The sequence below is a fragment of the Ictalurus furcatus genome, chromosome 25 (assembly GCF_023375685.1).
Source record: "Ictalurus furcatus strain D&B chromosome 25, Billie_1.0, whole genome shotgun sequence".
In the NCBI taxonomy this organism is placed as follows: Eukaryota; Metazoa; Chordata; class Actinopteri; order Siluriformes; family Ictaluridae; genus Ictalurus; species Ictalurus furcatus.
The window spans coordinates 10085109-10103082 of NC_071279.1; the positions used below are offsets into that span (position 1 = coordinate 10085109).

At 39.3% G+C, this 17974-nt stretch overlaps 1 protein-coding gene across 1 annotated transcript; it reads left to right on the plus strand.

Annotated features, from left to right (window-relative positions):
• Positions 1–944: 944 nt before the first annotated feature.
• Positions 945–7132, plus strand: bloc1s2 (biogenesis of lysosomal organelles complex-1, subunit 2). Its single transcript, XM_053614618.1, has 5 exons — positions 945–1156; positions 2077–2193; positions 4758–4877; positions 5011–5115; positions 6406–7132. Exons 1-5 carry the CDS (start codon positions 997–999, stop codon positions 6435–6437), a joined length of 534 nt encoding a protein of 177 aa, XP_053470593.1. The 5' UTR covers positions 945–996; the 3' UTR covers positions 6438–7132.
• Positions 7133–17974: the final 10842 nt, after the last annotated feature.

Genomic DNA, 17974 nt, shown 5'->3' on the forward strand with positions numbered 1-17974 from the left:
TTCATACATTTCCTGTCCAGTGAAATGTGGCGATTTTGAAGGTTTGCGATAAACTGAAAGGTTAAGTTTTCCTTTATGGGTTGAGAAAATTGTCCTACTAATACATAACAGCAACACTACAAACACACAATGATCTTATACAATATGATGCATTGCTGTAGTTTAGATTAAACTAACCAACAGTATATAAAGTAGTTGAAATTACCTCAAACATCTACAACAGTAAAATTAATCCGAAATCATTGTGTGTGTGTGTTAATATATATATATATATATATATATATATATATATATATATATATATATATATATATATATATATAGGTAAAACACTGACAGGGACCATTTTACTGCACAGGGAGTATGTTTACTTCTGATACTTTAAGCACATTTTGCTTATGATACATAGATACTTTGACTTAAGTAAGTTTTTGAATGCAGGACTTTTACTTGTAGTAAAGTATTTTCATAGTGTGGTATTAGTACTTCTATTCAAATAAAGGATCTAATTACTTCTTCAACCACTGTTTGTTTATTTTGCCGTTTAGGGTGCTAATTAGGAAACACGAGTTGACCAGCTGGCTTTTATTTTGAAATTCGGAGGATTTAGGTGTGTCTGTCTCTACGCGCCGTATCCGAGTCACACACACACACAAAAAAAGAAAAATAGCGTTTTAATCCATGTGTGACTTAAAGAGTAAAAAAAGAAAAACAGAGTAGGACTAAAAACTGAGTCCTAAATTACATTCACGTTGTATGTAACATTGGAATAATGTAGACAAGCATACAATATTGATAAAATAAATAAAATAAACAAAAATAAAATACAAATATTTTTTATTAGAAATCTCCGTGAGATATACGTTATTCAGAATTACACACAAAAACATGACAGAAAAAAAAAATATTTTTTTTGTGTGTAATTTTTTAAGGTGTGGTGGTGAACCCGTGATAGGCACGTGACCGATTAAATCATGTGACTGTGCGGAAGTGAAAATGGCCGCGATGGGACAGGAGGCAGCTGCTATGGACAGCATTTCTCGAGCGCCTCCGTCAGTGCTTCAGCTGAGGAGCGACACCGATAGCGGAGCAGAACCTGGACACGAAGAGGCGAGTGAAAATGTAGCGCCTGCGCCGAGAAGACCCACCAACAACAGTAAGCTAATGAACGAGCAAGACATGTTAGCTAGGTATCTGTCTCCTTCCTGCAGCACAATATACTGTATAAGCATCACTAATGACTTCCTCTATCATGTCTCTTCTGAGCCCTGTCTAGTGGCAAGTCATTTCAGAGACTGCATTTATTTATTCATTCATGTTTACCTACAGCTGTGCTCATAAGTTTACACACCCCTTGCAGAATCTGCAAAATGTTAACAATAATAAAAGAAGTTAATTTAGTTCTGCCCTGAATAAGCTATTCCACATAACAGATGTTTACATATAGTCCACAAGACACAATAATAACTGAATTTACACAAATGAACCCGTTCAAAAGTTTACACACGCTGTATTCTTAATACTGTGTGTCGTTACCTGGATGATCAACGACACGATGTGTTTATGTTTTGTGATAGTCCTTCACGAGTCCCTTGTTTGTCCTGAGCAGTTAAACCGCCCACTGTTCTTCAGAAAAATCCTCCAGGTCCTACACATTCTTTACATTTCCAGCATCTTCTGCATATTTGTTCCCTTTCCAACAGCAGCTATGTGATGATTGAGATCCATCTTTTCACAACACGGTACATTAAGAGCCAGGGGGGTGTAAACTTTTGAACAAGATGGTTGGTGTAAACTGTTTTGTTTAAATATCTTTCTTTTTATTTTATACTGCCCTTACCGAAGCTATATAAGATATTTACATGCTTCCCAGAAGACAAAATAATATAAATTTACACTGATTATCCTGTTCAAAAGTTTACATGCCCCATGGCTCTTAATGTATCGTGTTGTAAAAAGATAGATAGATAGATAGATAGATAGATAGATGCAGATTGATAATGAAGAGCCACATGTGTATGTCGTTAAATCCAGTCTTGTGCTTTTGGTGAGTGTGTGTTTGTTTGTTTGTTGCAGATGATGGTGGAGTGGAAACGGCAGAAGAAGCTACAGAGCCGGCTGAGCCTGACATCAACGAACTCTGCAAAGATATGTTCGAAAAGATGGCTGTTTTTCTGCAAGGAGAACTCACAGGTAAATGCAAATGACCTGCATAACAAGCACTTTTCCACCAGACAGTACAACATGCCATTTAAATCTGCGACTCCTCCATTTTGTTATGATACCCATCTTTGGTTCGGTTTCTCTTCTTGCCGAACAGGACCTCAGTCCATGTCAGGGCACATAAGCCAAACAGAACACAACAGAGAAACCCACAGTTAATTTAAACGGTGGAAACATAATCACAAAGACAAGCAATGAAAGGATGATTTACAAAAATCTAAAACAAACAAGAGAAATACAGGAAGACGCGTGTAGAAATAAACGTTAGTCTATGCATTTATAACACATTATAACACAGGAATATTAATTCAGCATCCTAACATACACCTTCTGACCTTTTGTGTGACTTGTGATAATGACGAATATCTACTTCACATTAAATGAAATTTACTTTATACAGCATTGATCGGTCAAACAGAAACATCACAGAATTGTTTTTTTTTGCTGATATAAGCTCTATTTTACATTTCTTATTTCTTCTTCTTCTTCCATATTCCTATTCACTGTCCCCCCAATTTGGTGCAACATAATGGTGTTGTAGAATATGCACTATATGGCCAAAAGCATCACACACTCCTTTGCTATTATAATAAACCTCCACTCTTCTGGGAAGGCTTTCCTCTAGATTTTTGGGCGTGGCTGTGGGGATTTGTGGTCATTCAGACACAAGAGCATTAGTCAGGACAGGTACTCATGTCGTTTGAGGAGGATATCTGGGGTTCAGAGGGGTTGAGGTCAGTGTTCTGTGCAGGACACTCAAGTTCTTTCACTCCAACCTTCTCAGACCATGTCTTCATGGAGCTTGCTTTGTGTATAAGCTCCACTCTTCCGTGAAGGTTTTCCACTAGGTTTTGGAGCCTCGATTTGGATGTAGATTTGGATCATGGAGCTGGCTTTGTGCACGGGTACTTTATCATGCTGGAACAGGTTTGAGCCTCTTAGTTCCAGTAAAGGGAAATTGGAATTCTACAGCATACAGAGACATCCTAGACCAGGGGTGTCGAATCTTATCCGGAAAGGGCCAGTGTGGGTGCAGGTTTTTGTTCCAACCAAGCAGAAGCCACACCTGAGTCTACTGAAAGCCAAGATCAGCTGATTAAACAGGTGGAATCAGGTGTGACTCCTGCTTGTTTGGAATGGAAACCTGCACCCAGTGGCCGTTTCCGGATAAGATTGGACAGCTGTTCTATACAATTGCGTGCTTCCGACTTTGTGTCAACAATTTGGGGAAGAACCGCATGCAATGTATGTATTGCACTACATGCCCACGATTCAGCCTCCAAAAACATGTTTTGTTGTATTTTACCATCATTTGCCACTGATATTATTTTCATTGTTTTTTTTTTTTGTGGCTTTATTTGGGTGTGCTTCTTGACTGTAGGCCAGCAAACTCACTATGTCTTGTGACGAATAGAAAATCAATAAGGAGTACAAGTGATAACGAAGTAACAAACCAAGCTATGCGGGGGTTTTTTGTGTGTGTCAAAGTGAATCAGTTTGCACAGTTTAATGTTACTAATCATGCTCATCACTAAGTGCAACCACAGCTCCACTGACCAGGGTGCAGAGTGCTTATTTCAGATTAGTAACCATACATGCTGTAACACACTGTCTAGACGAAAAGCGCCGGTATTGTCTGACATCACATATACGCCTGTCACGATACGTAGAAATAATTGTGATTAACGATATTTATTGTCATTATATGCCAGTGATATAACGATAATATAACAGCATAATAATGCAAGTACACCCTTTCAAAGAGAGCTTTTCATTCTTAAAAATATTCAGACATTCAAATACAATATTGTGAATTCTTTATGCTGGAGTTCTTCATTGTCCTTGTTTTAGTGCGTTGTTACGGAAAGAGCGTATTCATAACGTGACTTACCGTTCTACCGAGCGCCTTACTTAAGTTCAAGATCACTCGTGCGTTCGTGTCATTTTGTGCAGAAGCGAGTTGTAATATTAGGTTTATGTTGAGTGTACGTGTCAGATTAATCTCTTGTGTGTGTAAAGGTGAGGTAACTAACCCCGCTAGTAAAGCGCTTCAGTTTACCACCGTTTATTCACTGTTCAGCTTCAGCTCACACTTAAGCGGCTCAATCCCCGACGTTACTGACTACGATTGGATTATTTCAAACACTAGAACTATTCTTTCTAGATTTTTCCTCTTCAAAAAAACGTTGTTAGTGCACCGTCTTTTTTTTTTTTCAACAGTATGTTTTAATTGAAATTCGAATGCGCATTTTTATCTTCAATTCGACGAGCGTTCAAAGTTCAAATTTGAATCCGACAGCCCTAGAGCGGACGAGAGGACTGAAGCAGCGGGAAAGATGCACCTTCTGACCAATCAGGTTTAAGAATTCAACAATACTGTGGTATAAAGTGCAGTTTAGCGATTAGAAAGAAAGTATGTGATTCACAGCACGGTTTCACAATTATATAATATTCATAGCATACTAATACTAATGTGTACAGTTTGACCATGTGGGGTTTTTTATTATTATTATTATTATTATTATTATTATTAGCCACTTGTGAGGACTATAAACTTCTGGAGAATATGAACAAGCTCACCAGCCTGAAGTACATGGAGATGAAGGACATTTCGATCAACATCAGCCGTAACTTGCAAGACCTCAATCAGAAGTGTGAGTCCTCTGGTTCATGATGCATTTCTCCCTTAACCACGTTTCACAACACTATGTTCTGATTATATTATTTGACTTTTGTTGTTGTTGTTGTTGTTTTTTGGTTTGTTTGTTTGTTCATTTGTTTTTGTAGATGCTAGCTTGCAGCCATACCTAGATCAGATAAACCAGATTGAGGAACAGGTCACCGCTCTGGAGCAGGCTGCGTATAAACTGGACACGTACTCCAAAAAACTGGGTGAGTTCAACCTACTGCGAGTATTTACATGGAGGATCATGTCCTATGTGCGTATGAGATAAAGGGTGTATAAAATGTTACCACTAGGTGGAGCAGTGAGAGCAGATTTGCACTCTGGTCACAGCTAGGAATGAGCTCAGGCCCCGTTCACTCCTGGCGTTAACGTGCGTCCTGGTGTGATCCGATCACAAGTGGACAGAGCTAAGTACAGGTCTGAACAGGGTCGAATGCATTTGGGAGACACGTTGTGATTGATCTCAAACGTTCGGAAGTGGTCTGGGACACGTGTGGAAACATCACGTTTTTAGTGCGAGCAACAAACGATTAACTAATCAACAGCGTCATTGCCGTAGCCGGAGAATACGCAATCATCACAAGACTGTTTATAAATCATGCTGAACGTATATCAGAGCATACAGGATTTCACGGATTTTCAAAATTTGCGACGCAACTTGCTGCGTTTTTTGTGGGTTTTTTATTTTTGCGTAAATCTACTCAATCTGGCGAAGTTTCAGTTGCACAAAACAGTCTTTCGCTGTGATGTTTGTATCTGTACTCATGTTTGACGCGGGTGAATCGAAGAGGGCTTCGAATGAACGTGCGTTGTGATGACGTCACATGACACGTCTTGGCATAAAATCTTTAAAAAAAATTTAAAAATCGCAAGCTTCATTTTGCGTTAATTCCTGCGATCGCAAAATGGTGAAATCCTGGAGGGACTGGTTATGATAACTCGATTCTAACTATCCACTGATAATAACAGTGAACTTCTAGCGCACACACCCCCATATCATTCCGCCGGGTCTCGTGGCTGAAATCACAGCAACGCTTTTTTTGTTCGTCGTCTCGTCTGACGTTCATTTAAACATTTATTAGCAGACCTCAGGAAAGAAGCTATTGAAACGGTGTGCAAACGTACATAAAATAGGATTTGCATGACGTTTCTGCCTGAAAGGAATGCCTCGGATGGCCGCAGTGATAAACGTGCACAACGGTTTTCCTCGGGCGGAAATGACGTATGAAATCCAGACACAAGTGGACACCGGAGACTCATTCGTGATGCCAGATGTGAACAGCTATCTGTCTCGGATGTCCACTCGTGACATGTTAATTCCCGGTGTGAACAGGGCCTCAGACTGCATGTGGACCGATGTCCCCCCCGCCACTCGATGAGACCCACACAATACAGTGCTTTTGCTTATGACTTTTGTGACGTGCTTTCGTTCTCGGCTACTAAAGAGGTTTCGAGTTCCGACGAATAGAATCTCACTATACTTGTTATTTTTGCAGAGGCCAAGTTTAAGAAACTGGAGAAGCGCTGAGACGTGTGTTTGGAAAGATGGAGGCCCAGTTAAAGCTTCGGTTCAGATCAGCCCTTCTTGCTTCAGGAGTCTCCCCAGGCTCCTGCCGTGTTGTTGCTTCTAGTATTAGTTGGTTTCCAATAGGATCCAGAAACACACCTTCAGGTTTTTTGGATACACACATTTTCTGATTAGTTCCTGATTTTGCTCGGATGGACTCCAAGTCCAGAAAAGACTCCAAGAAGCCTGTGCACTGGTTCACATAAGCATGGACATTGTGGACTTTAGTTTAGTGTTTGATGTGAGTCCTGTATCCAATAATCTTTCGGCTGATGTACTGAAGGAAACGTGCTGCGTTGGGTTTGTGTGTGTGTGTGTGTGTGTGTGTGTGTGTGTGTGTGTGTGTGTGTGTGAACCCAACTGAACTGTGTAATGACAAATCATGAATAAGGGTGAGGTAATTGACACTAGTGGGTTAAAAAAATATGACAGAAATGTCCCTTGTATCTGATTTTCTATTTAATATTGTACTAAGTTCCCTTACATCTGTAAGGTATTAAATTGGGTGACTGTAAATGCAAACATTTCTGTAAAGTCTTTTTTTTTTTTTTTTTTTTTTTTTATATATAAACATTCTATAATGGTGGTTGTCAAGGTATATAAAAATGTACTGGAAGATGGAAGTGGTTATTATAAAGACAATTCCTGAACCTGAAGTTATGCATTTCTAATGTTATTTCTTTTCTCTGGTTATAGTCTGTCATACATTGAGTGGAGTACATTAGTGTATATATTTCAAATGTTGTAATATATCCAGAAATAACACATTTGGGTGTGTTAGTCTCTCATCAATTCTCAGTGCTAATTGTTTCGGACGTCCCACCCCACCACCAGGGGGCACACCGAGACCACGCTGCTTTCTTTATCGCTCTCAGCCTTTCACCTTCTGTCTGGTAGCTGCTCTCTACGTTTCAGAGCCGTGTATGGTGAGGTGCTCGTCTGCCGCTGAGATTCTCGGCTGAATGGCATGTTAAAGAGCTAATCCTCTGCTTCGCAAAAACCTTCAGGTAAAACCAGCTCATAACGCCCGAGGCGTGGCGAGACGGCTCCGGTTCTAGCTGTTGCTAAACGCTGCTATAATGATCGTTTTATTAAGTCTTGTGCTGCTTTGGTTTTGCATAATTTGTAAGAAATATATGTATTTTATATGCAGCAGGTCATAACAGTTAAAGGGTGCCCTACTAAGTATTAAACATGCTTGCCATGAAGGGGTTGAATAATTCTGAGACTGGAGAAATCATTATAAGTTGAATTTGGGGAAAGCACATGAAGCATTCGTTGTGTTGAACTATTTCAATTGCTTTTGTTTGATTTGTTCATTGCAAACAGCTGAAAGTCTGTCAATTTTGACAATAAACCTGATTTGCAATGGGGTTCGAATCATTTGATTGCAACTGTACATCTGAGCTGCTGAGGATGAAGGGCCTTGTTCAAGGGCCCAACAGTTGTAGCGCTGAGGTTTGAACTCATGACCTTCTAATCGGTAATCCGACATCTTAAAAACTGAGCTACCACTGCACTCTATTATAACAAATGAGTCCAATGAAAATTCCTTCCTTGTTAACACCCTATAGTTAATTTACTTGAATTTGCCTTACTAAGATGTTTAATTACCTTTTAATACTTAGTCTTATCTTTAACACTGACGTGCAAGCAGGTGCCAACTCTCTGCTGTGAGCAGTAGGGTCAAGAGGAATCAGGAAGCCACCAACACAAGAGCTAAAGCATAAAATACTGGAAGTCCAAAAATTCACCATATAAACTCCATGTTGCATTTTGTTGTAGGGATCCCCAATGTGCTGCTTATGGTTTTACATGTAGATGAAATCTCCTACAGCCTCGGAAGCTCTTTGCTTGCACAAGTTGATGAAGGGCTTTTGTCTGAAACACTCTGTTCTCTGCAAACATTGTCTACTACACTTCATTTTCACTACATCCGCTTTTATTACTGATGTACACTGCATTTACCTCCTGCCAAAGAAAGGCATTACTACACCATGAATGCAGCATGCATGAATTCCTCATACTGTAGTTCAGCACATAGACAGCAGACAGTAGGCAAAGATGCCTTCACAAATAATGAAATGAAATGTTTCTCCATTAAAAAAATACTATAAAGAGCAGTAAACAATAATAAATGAAACAAAGGCAATATTCTGTGTGACGACCCTTTGCTTAAAAAATATTAGTAGTGCAGTTTTATAAGGAAATGAGCTGTAAGTTTTATTGAGTATCTTGCAGAACCAGACACGGTTCTTCTGGAGACTTTGACTGTCGCACTCGCTTCTTATTTTTGCAGCAAAACCCAACAGCCTATTGTGTTTTTTCTCTGGAAAGTGTCGCTTACCACTTCATATGTGGATCTCTTTACTGACATACAAACATTTTTTCTGTGACATTTAATTTTGTACTGCACAAAAGAAATCATAAAATAAAAAAAATCTATAACAAAGTTTGTATTAAAAAAGTAGAGTGCCTAAGACTTTTGCACAGTACTGCGTATATAAGATTTCACTTGCGCACTGAAACGTGCATAAAATGCATAGGAGGGAAACAGGCCCTCTGAGTCATATCTACTGATAGGACTGGTAAGAGTCAACAACTCGATTCTCTTGACCGGTCTGAGCACTTTATTATAATTCGAGCTCCTACTGCATCACGTTTACATGCGCATCAAACTCCGTTTAAGGTCTATATTCGGGTTGCAGCCATATTCCGAATACGATGTTGATATGCGTACAGGCATCAGAATATTCCTGTATACATGGATACTATAAGTATGCCTGAGTTGCCATTCCTAAATACATAGCCTACTGCTAAGCATCTGTTATCACCCACAATTCCTTGCAGACTGAGCATGCGCATATATCTCCTTTCAGTGGGTTTTCTGAATATAGTGTTTACATGCAACAAATTTCCCATTAAAACCGGCATATTCCAGGGGTGGGAATCAGAATATCTGAATCGGGCAATCGGATTGCGTTGTTTACATGACTCATTGACTATGTTTACATGGACAGCAGAAATCTAATTAATAAGCTTATTCTGAATAAGACAATATTCTGGTTAAGGTGTTTACATGAGTCACTTTTAGAATATTCCTTTCATGTTCCTGTTTTACATGTTATAGAACATAGATCGATTAACGGCACACGTCATTACGTCCCCACGCCACGCCGTCCGACGTTCCCTCCAGAATTTCACGTATCAACATACAGTTCGTCTTCGTTATGGCACCGTATACAGTTTGGGGTGTTTCATTTTTAATTTTACGAAAGCTTCGAGTGCGGTTAATTATTTGTCATGCTATATGTGCAAATAGACGACCGCTTGAAGCCGTGGGCTGCGTCCCAAACCACGTACTTACCTACTATATAGCAACCGAAATACATATATCTTGCCTACTATATATTTTTCCTACTATATAGCAGGTAAATACGCAGTTTCGGACCAAGCCATGCTCTCTTGTTTGCCGTCAAACGGTTGAGCACTGCCGTGTGTGTACGTGTCCTGTCACAAAATGCGGTGAAAACTCCCACACGACGTTAATAGTGTGATTAAGGTGTGTACATGTCTGTAATGCACTTCGATAATGCGACTAAAACAGGAATACTCCACATGTTTTAATTCCATTTGTGTTTACTTCGAGTAAGACTTTAGTCAGATTAAGTTCATCAATAATCGCTGTTTACATGCTAGTTTCATAATCAGAGTATTGTCTTAATCGGGTTAATATCAGATTATCGTTGTCCATGTAAACGTACTGAATACTAATTAGAATATTGGTAAATTCCATATTAATATCAATGGAATATGGATGTGCATGTAAACATAGTCAATTATAATCATTTGACTGAGGAGAAAGGTAGTAAGTTAATTGATTTTACATGACACTATTAGGGCTGACATTGTATGACTGTGTGTTTGGGCAGTTCTTGCATTTACGTGCAAAGATCAGAGTCATGTGACAGGCATGAGTTCCCCCTTCACCAACACACCAATAAGCACTGAATGCTCGAGATGTCACATGCAACATTTACTCTGAAATACTATTGTGAGAGCAACTGAGAGGCTATGAAAACTCAGTGTTGGGCAATCAGCCATCTGTCTCGTACACAGTGACTGCTAAGAGATCTTAATTTAATATCTTACCACTTGTGCTCTCTCTCTCTCTCTCTCTCTCTCTCTCTCTCTCTCTCTCTCTCTCTTGAGAAAGTTTTCCCAGTATTAAATCCACAGCGGATTTGCAGCATTTGGTAAGAAGGGCCATTACAATAAAGTTCTCTTGAGTTGTGCAAGAAATTGACCACAATTGTGGAGTTTATTTAGTGAGGAGAATGAAATTTGTAACCACACTAGACTCATGGAGACGCATAGAAACACCAGGCATTGTTCAGCCCACACATAGGCCTATAGGTATTTCCAAACCCAGCCCACACACCCGCCTCAAATGTAATGGACTGAACATTCTCTTCAAACTGATCAAAACCGGCATGAGAACCTGATGAGAAAAACGGCTACGTGTATGCGTGGTTGAATTAACATTACATACGTGAGTGTATGTTGGAAAGGACATGCCGTGTGTTCCCATTAGTGTCCTTCTCTTCTCTTCTCCAATGATTTCTCCAGTCATGGCCTCCTCTTACGTTCTCTCTTTGACCCAAGACACAGTTCCTCTCTTATGCTTCTCTAAGCACCTAATAACATAAACACAAACTAAGCTAAGCCACACCCACGTGTGATCAGCAAAGGCAGTCTAATATATATATGTATATATATATATATATATATATATATATATATATATATATATATATATATATAATATAAAGAACAGCAATAGCTATTAGGCTACATGTGCACTGTTGTAGGTTGCATACACATGAACCCATGTGTTCTCCGCCCAGGGGACGGAAGAGCATAGCTCTGAAACGAGTGTTTATGTCTGTGGTGAGAGGAATTACGGGAGAATTCCTTGGTTTCTTCTGGGAGCGCTTGACCCTGGTGGACCCCTAGAGACCAACAGTGTTGGGATAAATAAACATACATAAATTTGACTCCCTCATGGTAGCCGGTGGCCATATGTGTGTTTTGTGTGTGCTGTGTATGTACTGAACATACTAAACACTGACGTACACTTATGAATAGTATAAGTAACAAAAGTGTGTGTTTATGCATGTTAAGGAGGGACAGATACACAAGCATGGTGAATCGGCAGTCCTCAACTCATGGCTGAACAGGATAGTTATTGTGGACATGCTTATAAACATTAGACATGCGTTTCTCAGAGGCAATAATGTGCTTGCACCAACTTCCTGTGTTGTTCATCATTAAATGCTTTATACAAAAATATTGCTGTATCAAAAATCACGTAAATCATGGCAACTTCAACAATCATGGCCTGCATGCATTATGACTTGTTTTAGGATGTGATTTTATTTGTCAAATTTGGCTTGGAGAGTTGAATGCATTTACCCTGGCATAACGTGTCTAAAGTGTGTCTCAGACTTCAGACCTCGTCATGTGGCTTGAGTGACTGGACTTAAATCTGTTTTGAATGTGTCTTATGTGCATTTACACTTCTATTTTTATGTAGATCCGTATGCAGGTACAGTATATTCCCGATACTAGAGGTATGAAACAACCAGGTGTAAACAGGCTCAGCTGTAGCCCCCTGTGTTGTAGTTATTACACACTGATGGAAAAGGTAAAAGGTAACTGCTGTGAAACAATTCTAGGCCCATCTCTTACTATCTTACTACTACAAAATACTAGCACATTTTTTCTACAGTGGGAATTCGACATTTAGAAATGGAAAAAAATAATCATGGTCTTTTTCCATACGTTTTGATGAGTCCCCATGTGACCCCATGTGATCTACTGTTGTAGACCATCCACCTCAAGGCTCAGTGTGTTGTACATTCTGCACTACTTTTCTGCTCACCACATTTCCAAAGAGTGGTTATTTAGCTACTGTAGACTTCCAGTCAGCTCGAATCAATCTGATTATTCTCCTCTGACCTTTTTCATCAACAAGGCATTTCTGCCCACAGAACTGCCACCCCCTGGATGTTTTTTGGTTTTTGTACCATTCTGTGTAAGCTCTATAGACTGGTGCGTGTGAAAATCCTGGTGAGTGTGAAAAAATCCCAGGAGTTCAGTAGTTTCAGAAACACTCAAACCAGGGCACCAATAACCATGTAGTCAAAGTCACGGAGATCAGAGGTTGGGAACCTCTGTTCTATGATATTATATCCATGTTGAACTGTCTATTGGATAACATACAACAAACAGATGAGTTTCCTGGGCAGGAGGCCCGCTCTCCCTCAGACCTGAACCCTGAAGGCTGAATTATCAGAGAAGACGATCGGATGTTGAGGACTTCCAATACTTTTCTATCTAACTAAAAGCAGCTGACCTGCACTTTGAAATCACCTCCAGGAACTTCTGAGAGCTTATGCCTGGGACCGGTGATTGGAGCGGTGCCATCCCCCCCACCACACACACAGATAAGTGCTAAAGCAGTGTGGCACCATTGTAGCCATCTAATTACAGTAGACAATGGGGCTTTTGGACACTGGCCTGTTTCTGTTGATTTCCTGAGTGAGTGTTGGGGCCCAAGTGGCCTTTACCATAATCTACGCAGCTACCATAAACGCTTAGTGTAGCAATTGCCTGAGAGCGCTTCACAAAGCAAGATAATTACTCATCTGTTTACTGTACTCAACTTTTAAAACTCCCCTTTTCTATTCTTCACTTTCTTTGGTTGCCCCAGGATCCAGTGCTTTACTAAGTCCAAAAAAATTGTTGCAATGGGTTTTTTTTTTCCCCCAAAATGAGGCCCTAAACATTTATTTTTCCTTATACACTCCACACAAACCCCAGCTCACGACTGAATCAGTGATGCCTGTGAATCAGTGATACACAAGGTAATAAGTACACATGGAAATCTTAAAGTCCAATCATTTGGGCTACCATAATATTATCTAATGGTAATATTTGATAGTATTGTGAGATCTGAAGAAAAAGACATTGAGTAAATCCCAAAATTAGTACCAAGCTGTGTGTGTGTGTGTGTGTGTGTGTGTGTGTGTGTGTGTGTGTGTGTGTGTGTGTATCTTGCATCCTTGAAACAAATGAAAGCCCTGGGCATGGGGTTGAGGACCAACCAATGATGTATTTAGAAGCCTTTGCTGCTGAGGGACAGCTGGCTTCTCTGCTATTCACAGTTTCCCACTCCAATTGTGGAACTCCAAAGCTCGCTGTGTGACACTAGGGGAGTGTGTGGTAGCTGAATTAGCGCTAACAGGCGTACGTTCTGCCTGTAAATCTCTTTGAACAATGGCTGGCATGACAGAGGTGTCTGAGAGAAAGAAAGGCCAGTAACTCCCAGTAAACTGAAACCCTCTCTGTTTCTCTCTCCCTTTCTTCACATCCAGCCTGAGCTTCTTTTACAATGGCTGTAAATCAGGGCTTCAGAGAGATTCTGAGACAGGCATCTGATCGAGGCATTGAGACGGCGGCACTGTTCCCACCGTGCATCCCTGACTTTCTTTATGTAAATGAGATTGGTGTAGTGAAAACGATAGGGGCAGTACCCTGAGCATCTGCCGAGAGAGAGAGAGAGAGAGAGAGAGAGAGAGAGGAACACATCTTCATTTGTAAGACCATCATGTACAAGGTATTTGTACATTCTACCACATTAAACAACACTCTAATGTGGGATCATTTTAACATCCCCAATGTGTCTGTCCAAACATTCCCTTTGTTGTTGCTTTGCCCAAGGTGCACAACATTACATCATATTAAAAAAAGAGAAAAAAGGTGGAAGGCGGAAAAAAAAAGCAGCAAATCATTCGCACATGGTATGGGCCTCTTCCATACCAAGTTTGTCCAAGGGTCATGATGTCATCAAAGCTCCATCTTTTGTTAACCACGCAATTAAACAACTGTCATGGGAGTAATAGACATGATGGAGTGATTGGTCAGCCAGGCGTAACACTATAACAAAGCAAAGACCAGAGTGCAGGAGGTGCTTGAAAGTTTGAACAAGTTCCTGCTTTCCCTCTCATTGCTGTTACATGCTTCACCTCCATTGTGGCCTTGTAAAGAATATTATCCACGAAATGTTCACGTCTCAAGATTGTATTATTTTATTGTTGATTTGAGGTTGAGCCAGTGATTTAGGTTCCCACTAGCAGCAGGGACAAGAGAGTATATCGTTATCATGGGAGTAGTTTATCTTGGAAGGATACACACGTGCGTAGGAATCTATTATTATGTAGTCTGTTATGTGGGTGGTACAACCCATTCACCACACACACACACACACACACACACACACACACACACACACACACACACACTGCAAGAAATAACCTTACAAAGTGAAATTATCTTAAATATAGGCGAATTTATCTAGTATTTCCTGTTATAAGATTCCATAAATCAAATATAATATTATTAAACTACTTTCTAGACATCATGATCAAAAAAATCATTTTAAGCTTTACATTTTCTTATGCAGTACACACATTTTTGTTCTTTTTTTTCTGAATTCCCTTTTATTGTCAAAACAGTATGTGAATACAATAGTAATATTTTGATGTTTCATTATTTTCAGAAAATGTGAACAGATGTGAGGAGTGATGTGGGGTAAAAGCTAAATCTTTTCAGAATATGTTCCATTGTATTATCAGTTTAATTAACAAGATGTGTATTCTAGCAAAGTCCCCCCCCCCCCTTTTTTTTTATATCTCAGTTGTGATAAAGTGATCACAAAGGTGATTCTGTGATTGTGGTATATATACAAATATACAGGTAAAGACCCACCTCTTCCATGAACACGTAACTAACCCCTAAAACACCAACCCCACATTATCCTTTTTTTAAAAAATAATAATAATAATTAAAAAAAAACAACATAAACTGGCCCTTACACCTCTACTCTGTGCACTTTGCTTCTCTAGAACTCAATTAAAAATCTGGTATACTTGCACTACTTGTATTGTTCTCTGCTTGATATATCGCTTTGCTTGTATTTCCTCATTTGTAAGTCGCTTTGGATAAAAGCATCTGCTAAATGAATAGATGTAAATGTAAATATGTATGTAGAGATAAAACATTTTAAACATAAATGTCCCTGACAGCAACCTATGTGCATTTTTCAGATAAATAATATAAAACATCCATCCATCTTCTATACTGCTTATCCTTTTCAGGGTCATGGGGAACCTGGAGCCTATCCCAGGGAGCATCAGGCACAAGGTGGGGTACACCCAGGACAGGGTGCCAATCCATCACAGGGCACAATCACATACACACCCATTCATACACTACAGACACTTTCACAGACACAGTCAGCCTACCATGCATGTCTTTGGATGGGGGGAGGAAACCCCCGCAGCACTGGGAGAACATGCAAACTCCACGCACACAGGGCCACGATGGGAACCGAACCCCTGACCTTGGAGGTGTGAGGCAAACGTGCTAACCACTAAGCCACCATGCGCCCTAATATAAAACATTAATTAATTAAAACCTACAGCACTTAGAAAACAGAATACCTTAAAATAATGTGTGAATCCATTTAACATCACATGCTTGTAACATCCTTTTCCATGATTCATCGTGAACGCATTCAAACCCATATTAAATATTTGAAATGCTCCATGATGACCAACTGAATGTCCTGAAGATCGTGGAAAGAAGAAAAATAAAGTTCCTCTCATTCATTTTTCTTTATTTTCCGTGATATTAATTGATAAGGTCACTTTCAAAGTATGACCCTGTTACTCAAATTACAGATTGAAACTAATTGTTCATTTTAAAAAATTATAATTTTATGTAAACCATTAGAATGTCCTTACTGTCCTTATGCCATTAGCATAGATTCTAGTTAACCACATTTTGTGGATTTGCTAAGTCTATGCTTAAATTAAAAAATAAATTAATTAAAAGTAAAAAAACAAAACAAAAAAAAAAACCCCTCAACCCTGATACTTTCAACCTTGTTACTTATTTAACAGCAAACTGCAGTGATTTTCAGGAATGGTACCTTAACTCAAAATGAGATACTGTTGTTAGATATTGATCAACACATTTTCTGAAAGGTTAAATGCATGTTTTCTTAGAGTCACTGTTGAAAAATATATAAATGGTACCCGAATCGTGTAATTTCTCAGAAACGTACTTCTTAGTGTAAAAACATAGTAAAAAAAACACAGTAAAGCATTTTCAGATTCGAGTGATTACTCGAAAAACCCAATACAGGTCAAATTCAATTCAATGAGCGCAAAAAAAAAAAAAAAATCACATTGAAATTCTTTTCATGTTTAGATGACGTCGTCTGACATGCACTACTGATCACCATGGCAACACTGTTCACCAGACACTTTTTAAACCCACTCTACATGCTAGTAACCTGTAGCTCATTGACTTCACATTTCCACAAGCAGACACAAATAAACTGCTTATTTAAACCAGTGACGTCACTGCCTTATGGGAAGCACGGCAAGGACTATTAATGAGGTTGAGTTAATCTGATACGTAGCTAGTAATCAGCAACTTTAATAAGAGTTATCTATAAACACATGCATCATGTAGTGATGAGAGAGGCTGAGATCAAAGTCCGAAATTCAATGAGGCTGAGGGAGAGCCAAGTCAACTCCTGCATGTGTTTATGGCGTGAAAAGTGTTCCTTCTGGATGCTACACTTGTAGCTTGTGAGCTTAGGCAATGCAGGGCAAATGGATGTAATTTAGAGGTTTCAAAGGCTTTGTTAGACTTTCAAGTTCAGGAACAAATGGACATAATTGCATTAAAGATTGTACTGTGCCTGCGAGTTCGGAGGAACATGTGGGTCTCGGTGGTGATAGTGCGCAGTGCATTACGGCTGGATAAAGAAGATGCATATGGGTGAAAGATGGGCTAGGGAGTTTCTGGATAAGCAAAGCATGTTTTGCTCTGACTCACACAGACACACAAAGACACTCACACGCATACAGCTAACAGTTCAACCCAACCAAACTAAACCAGAGCACATGTGCCAGCATTATGCTAAATTGTAACCACCTCTATGTATACTGTATATGTTAAGCATTATCTGTACATTATCTAGCATTAAGTTGATAATAAAAAGCAACAATCTAATATGGAAGCCTGTTTCCGCCATGGAGAAAAAAAATAAATAAAAAAGGTAATTGCGACTTTTTTCCCTCAGAATTGCGAGTTCATATCGCACAATTTTGACTTGATTTCTCGCAATTACGAGTTTATGTCTCACAATTCTGACTTTTTTTTCTCACAATTTAGACACCCAGTTGAGATTTAGTTACAAATAATGCACAAAAAATCAGTCATTGTCTATAAATAGGCTATATAAGAACATTCATCAGCTAGTCAAGACAAGGAGAACCAGACACTCCTGCGCTTGTTACCTGAAGTGAGTCAAATTTCAAGTACTGCTTCAAGTGGACATCTAAATTGCGAGTAAAAAA

Bases quoted from the DNA above. Each gene is read 5' to 3' on its own strand.
- bloc1s2 (XM_053614618.1), top strand. From the start codon at position 997: ATGGCCGCGATGGGACAGGAGGCAGCTGCTATGGACAGCATTTCTCGA. The intron at 4,878-5,010 runs GTGAGTCCTCTG...TTGTTTTTGTAG, and splicing joins GCAAGACCTCAATCAGAAGT to ATGCTAGCTTGCAGCCATAC. The intron at 5,116-6,405 runs GTGAGTTCAACC...TTATTTTTGCAG, and splicing joins CACGTACTCCAAAAAACTGG to AGGCCAAGTTTAAGAAACTG.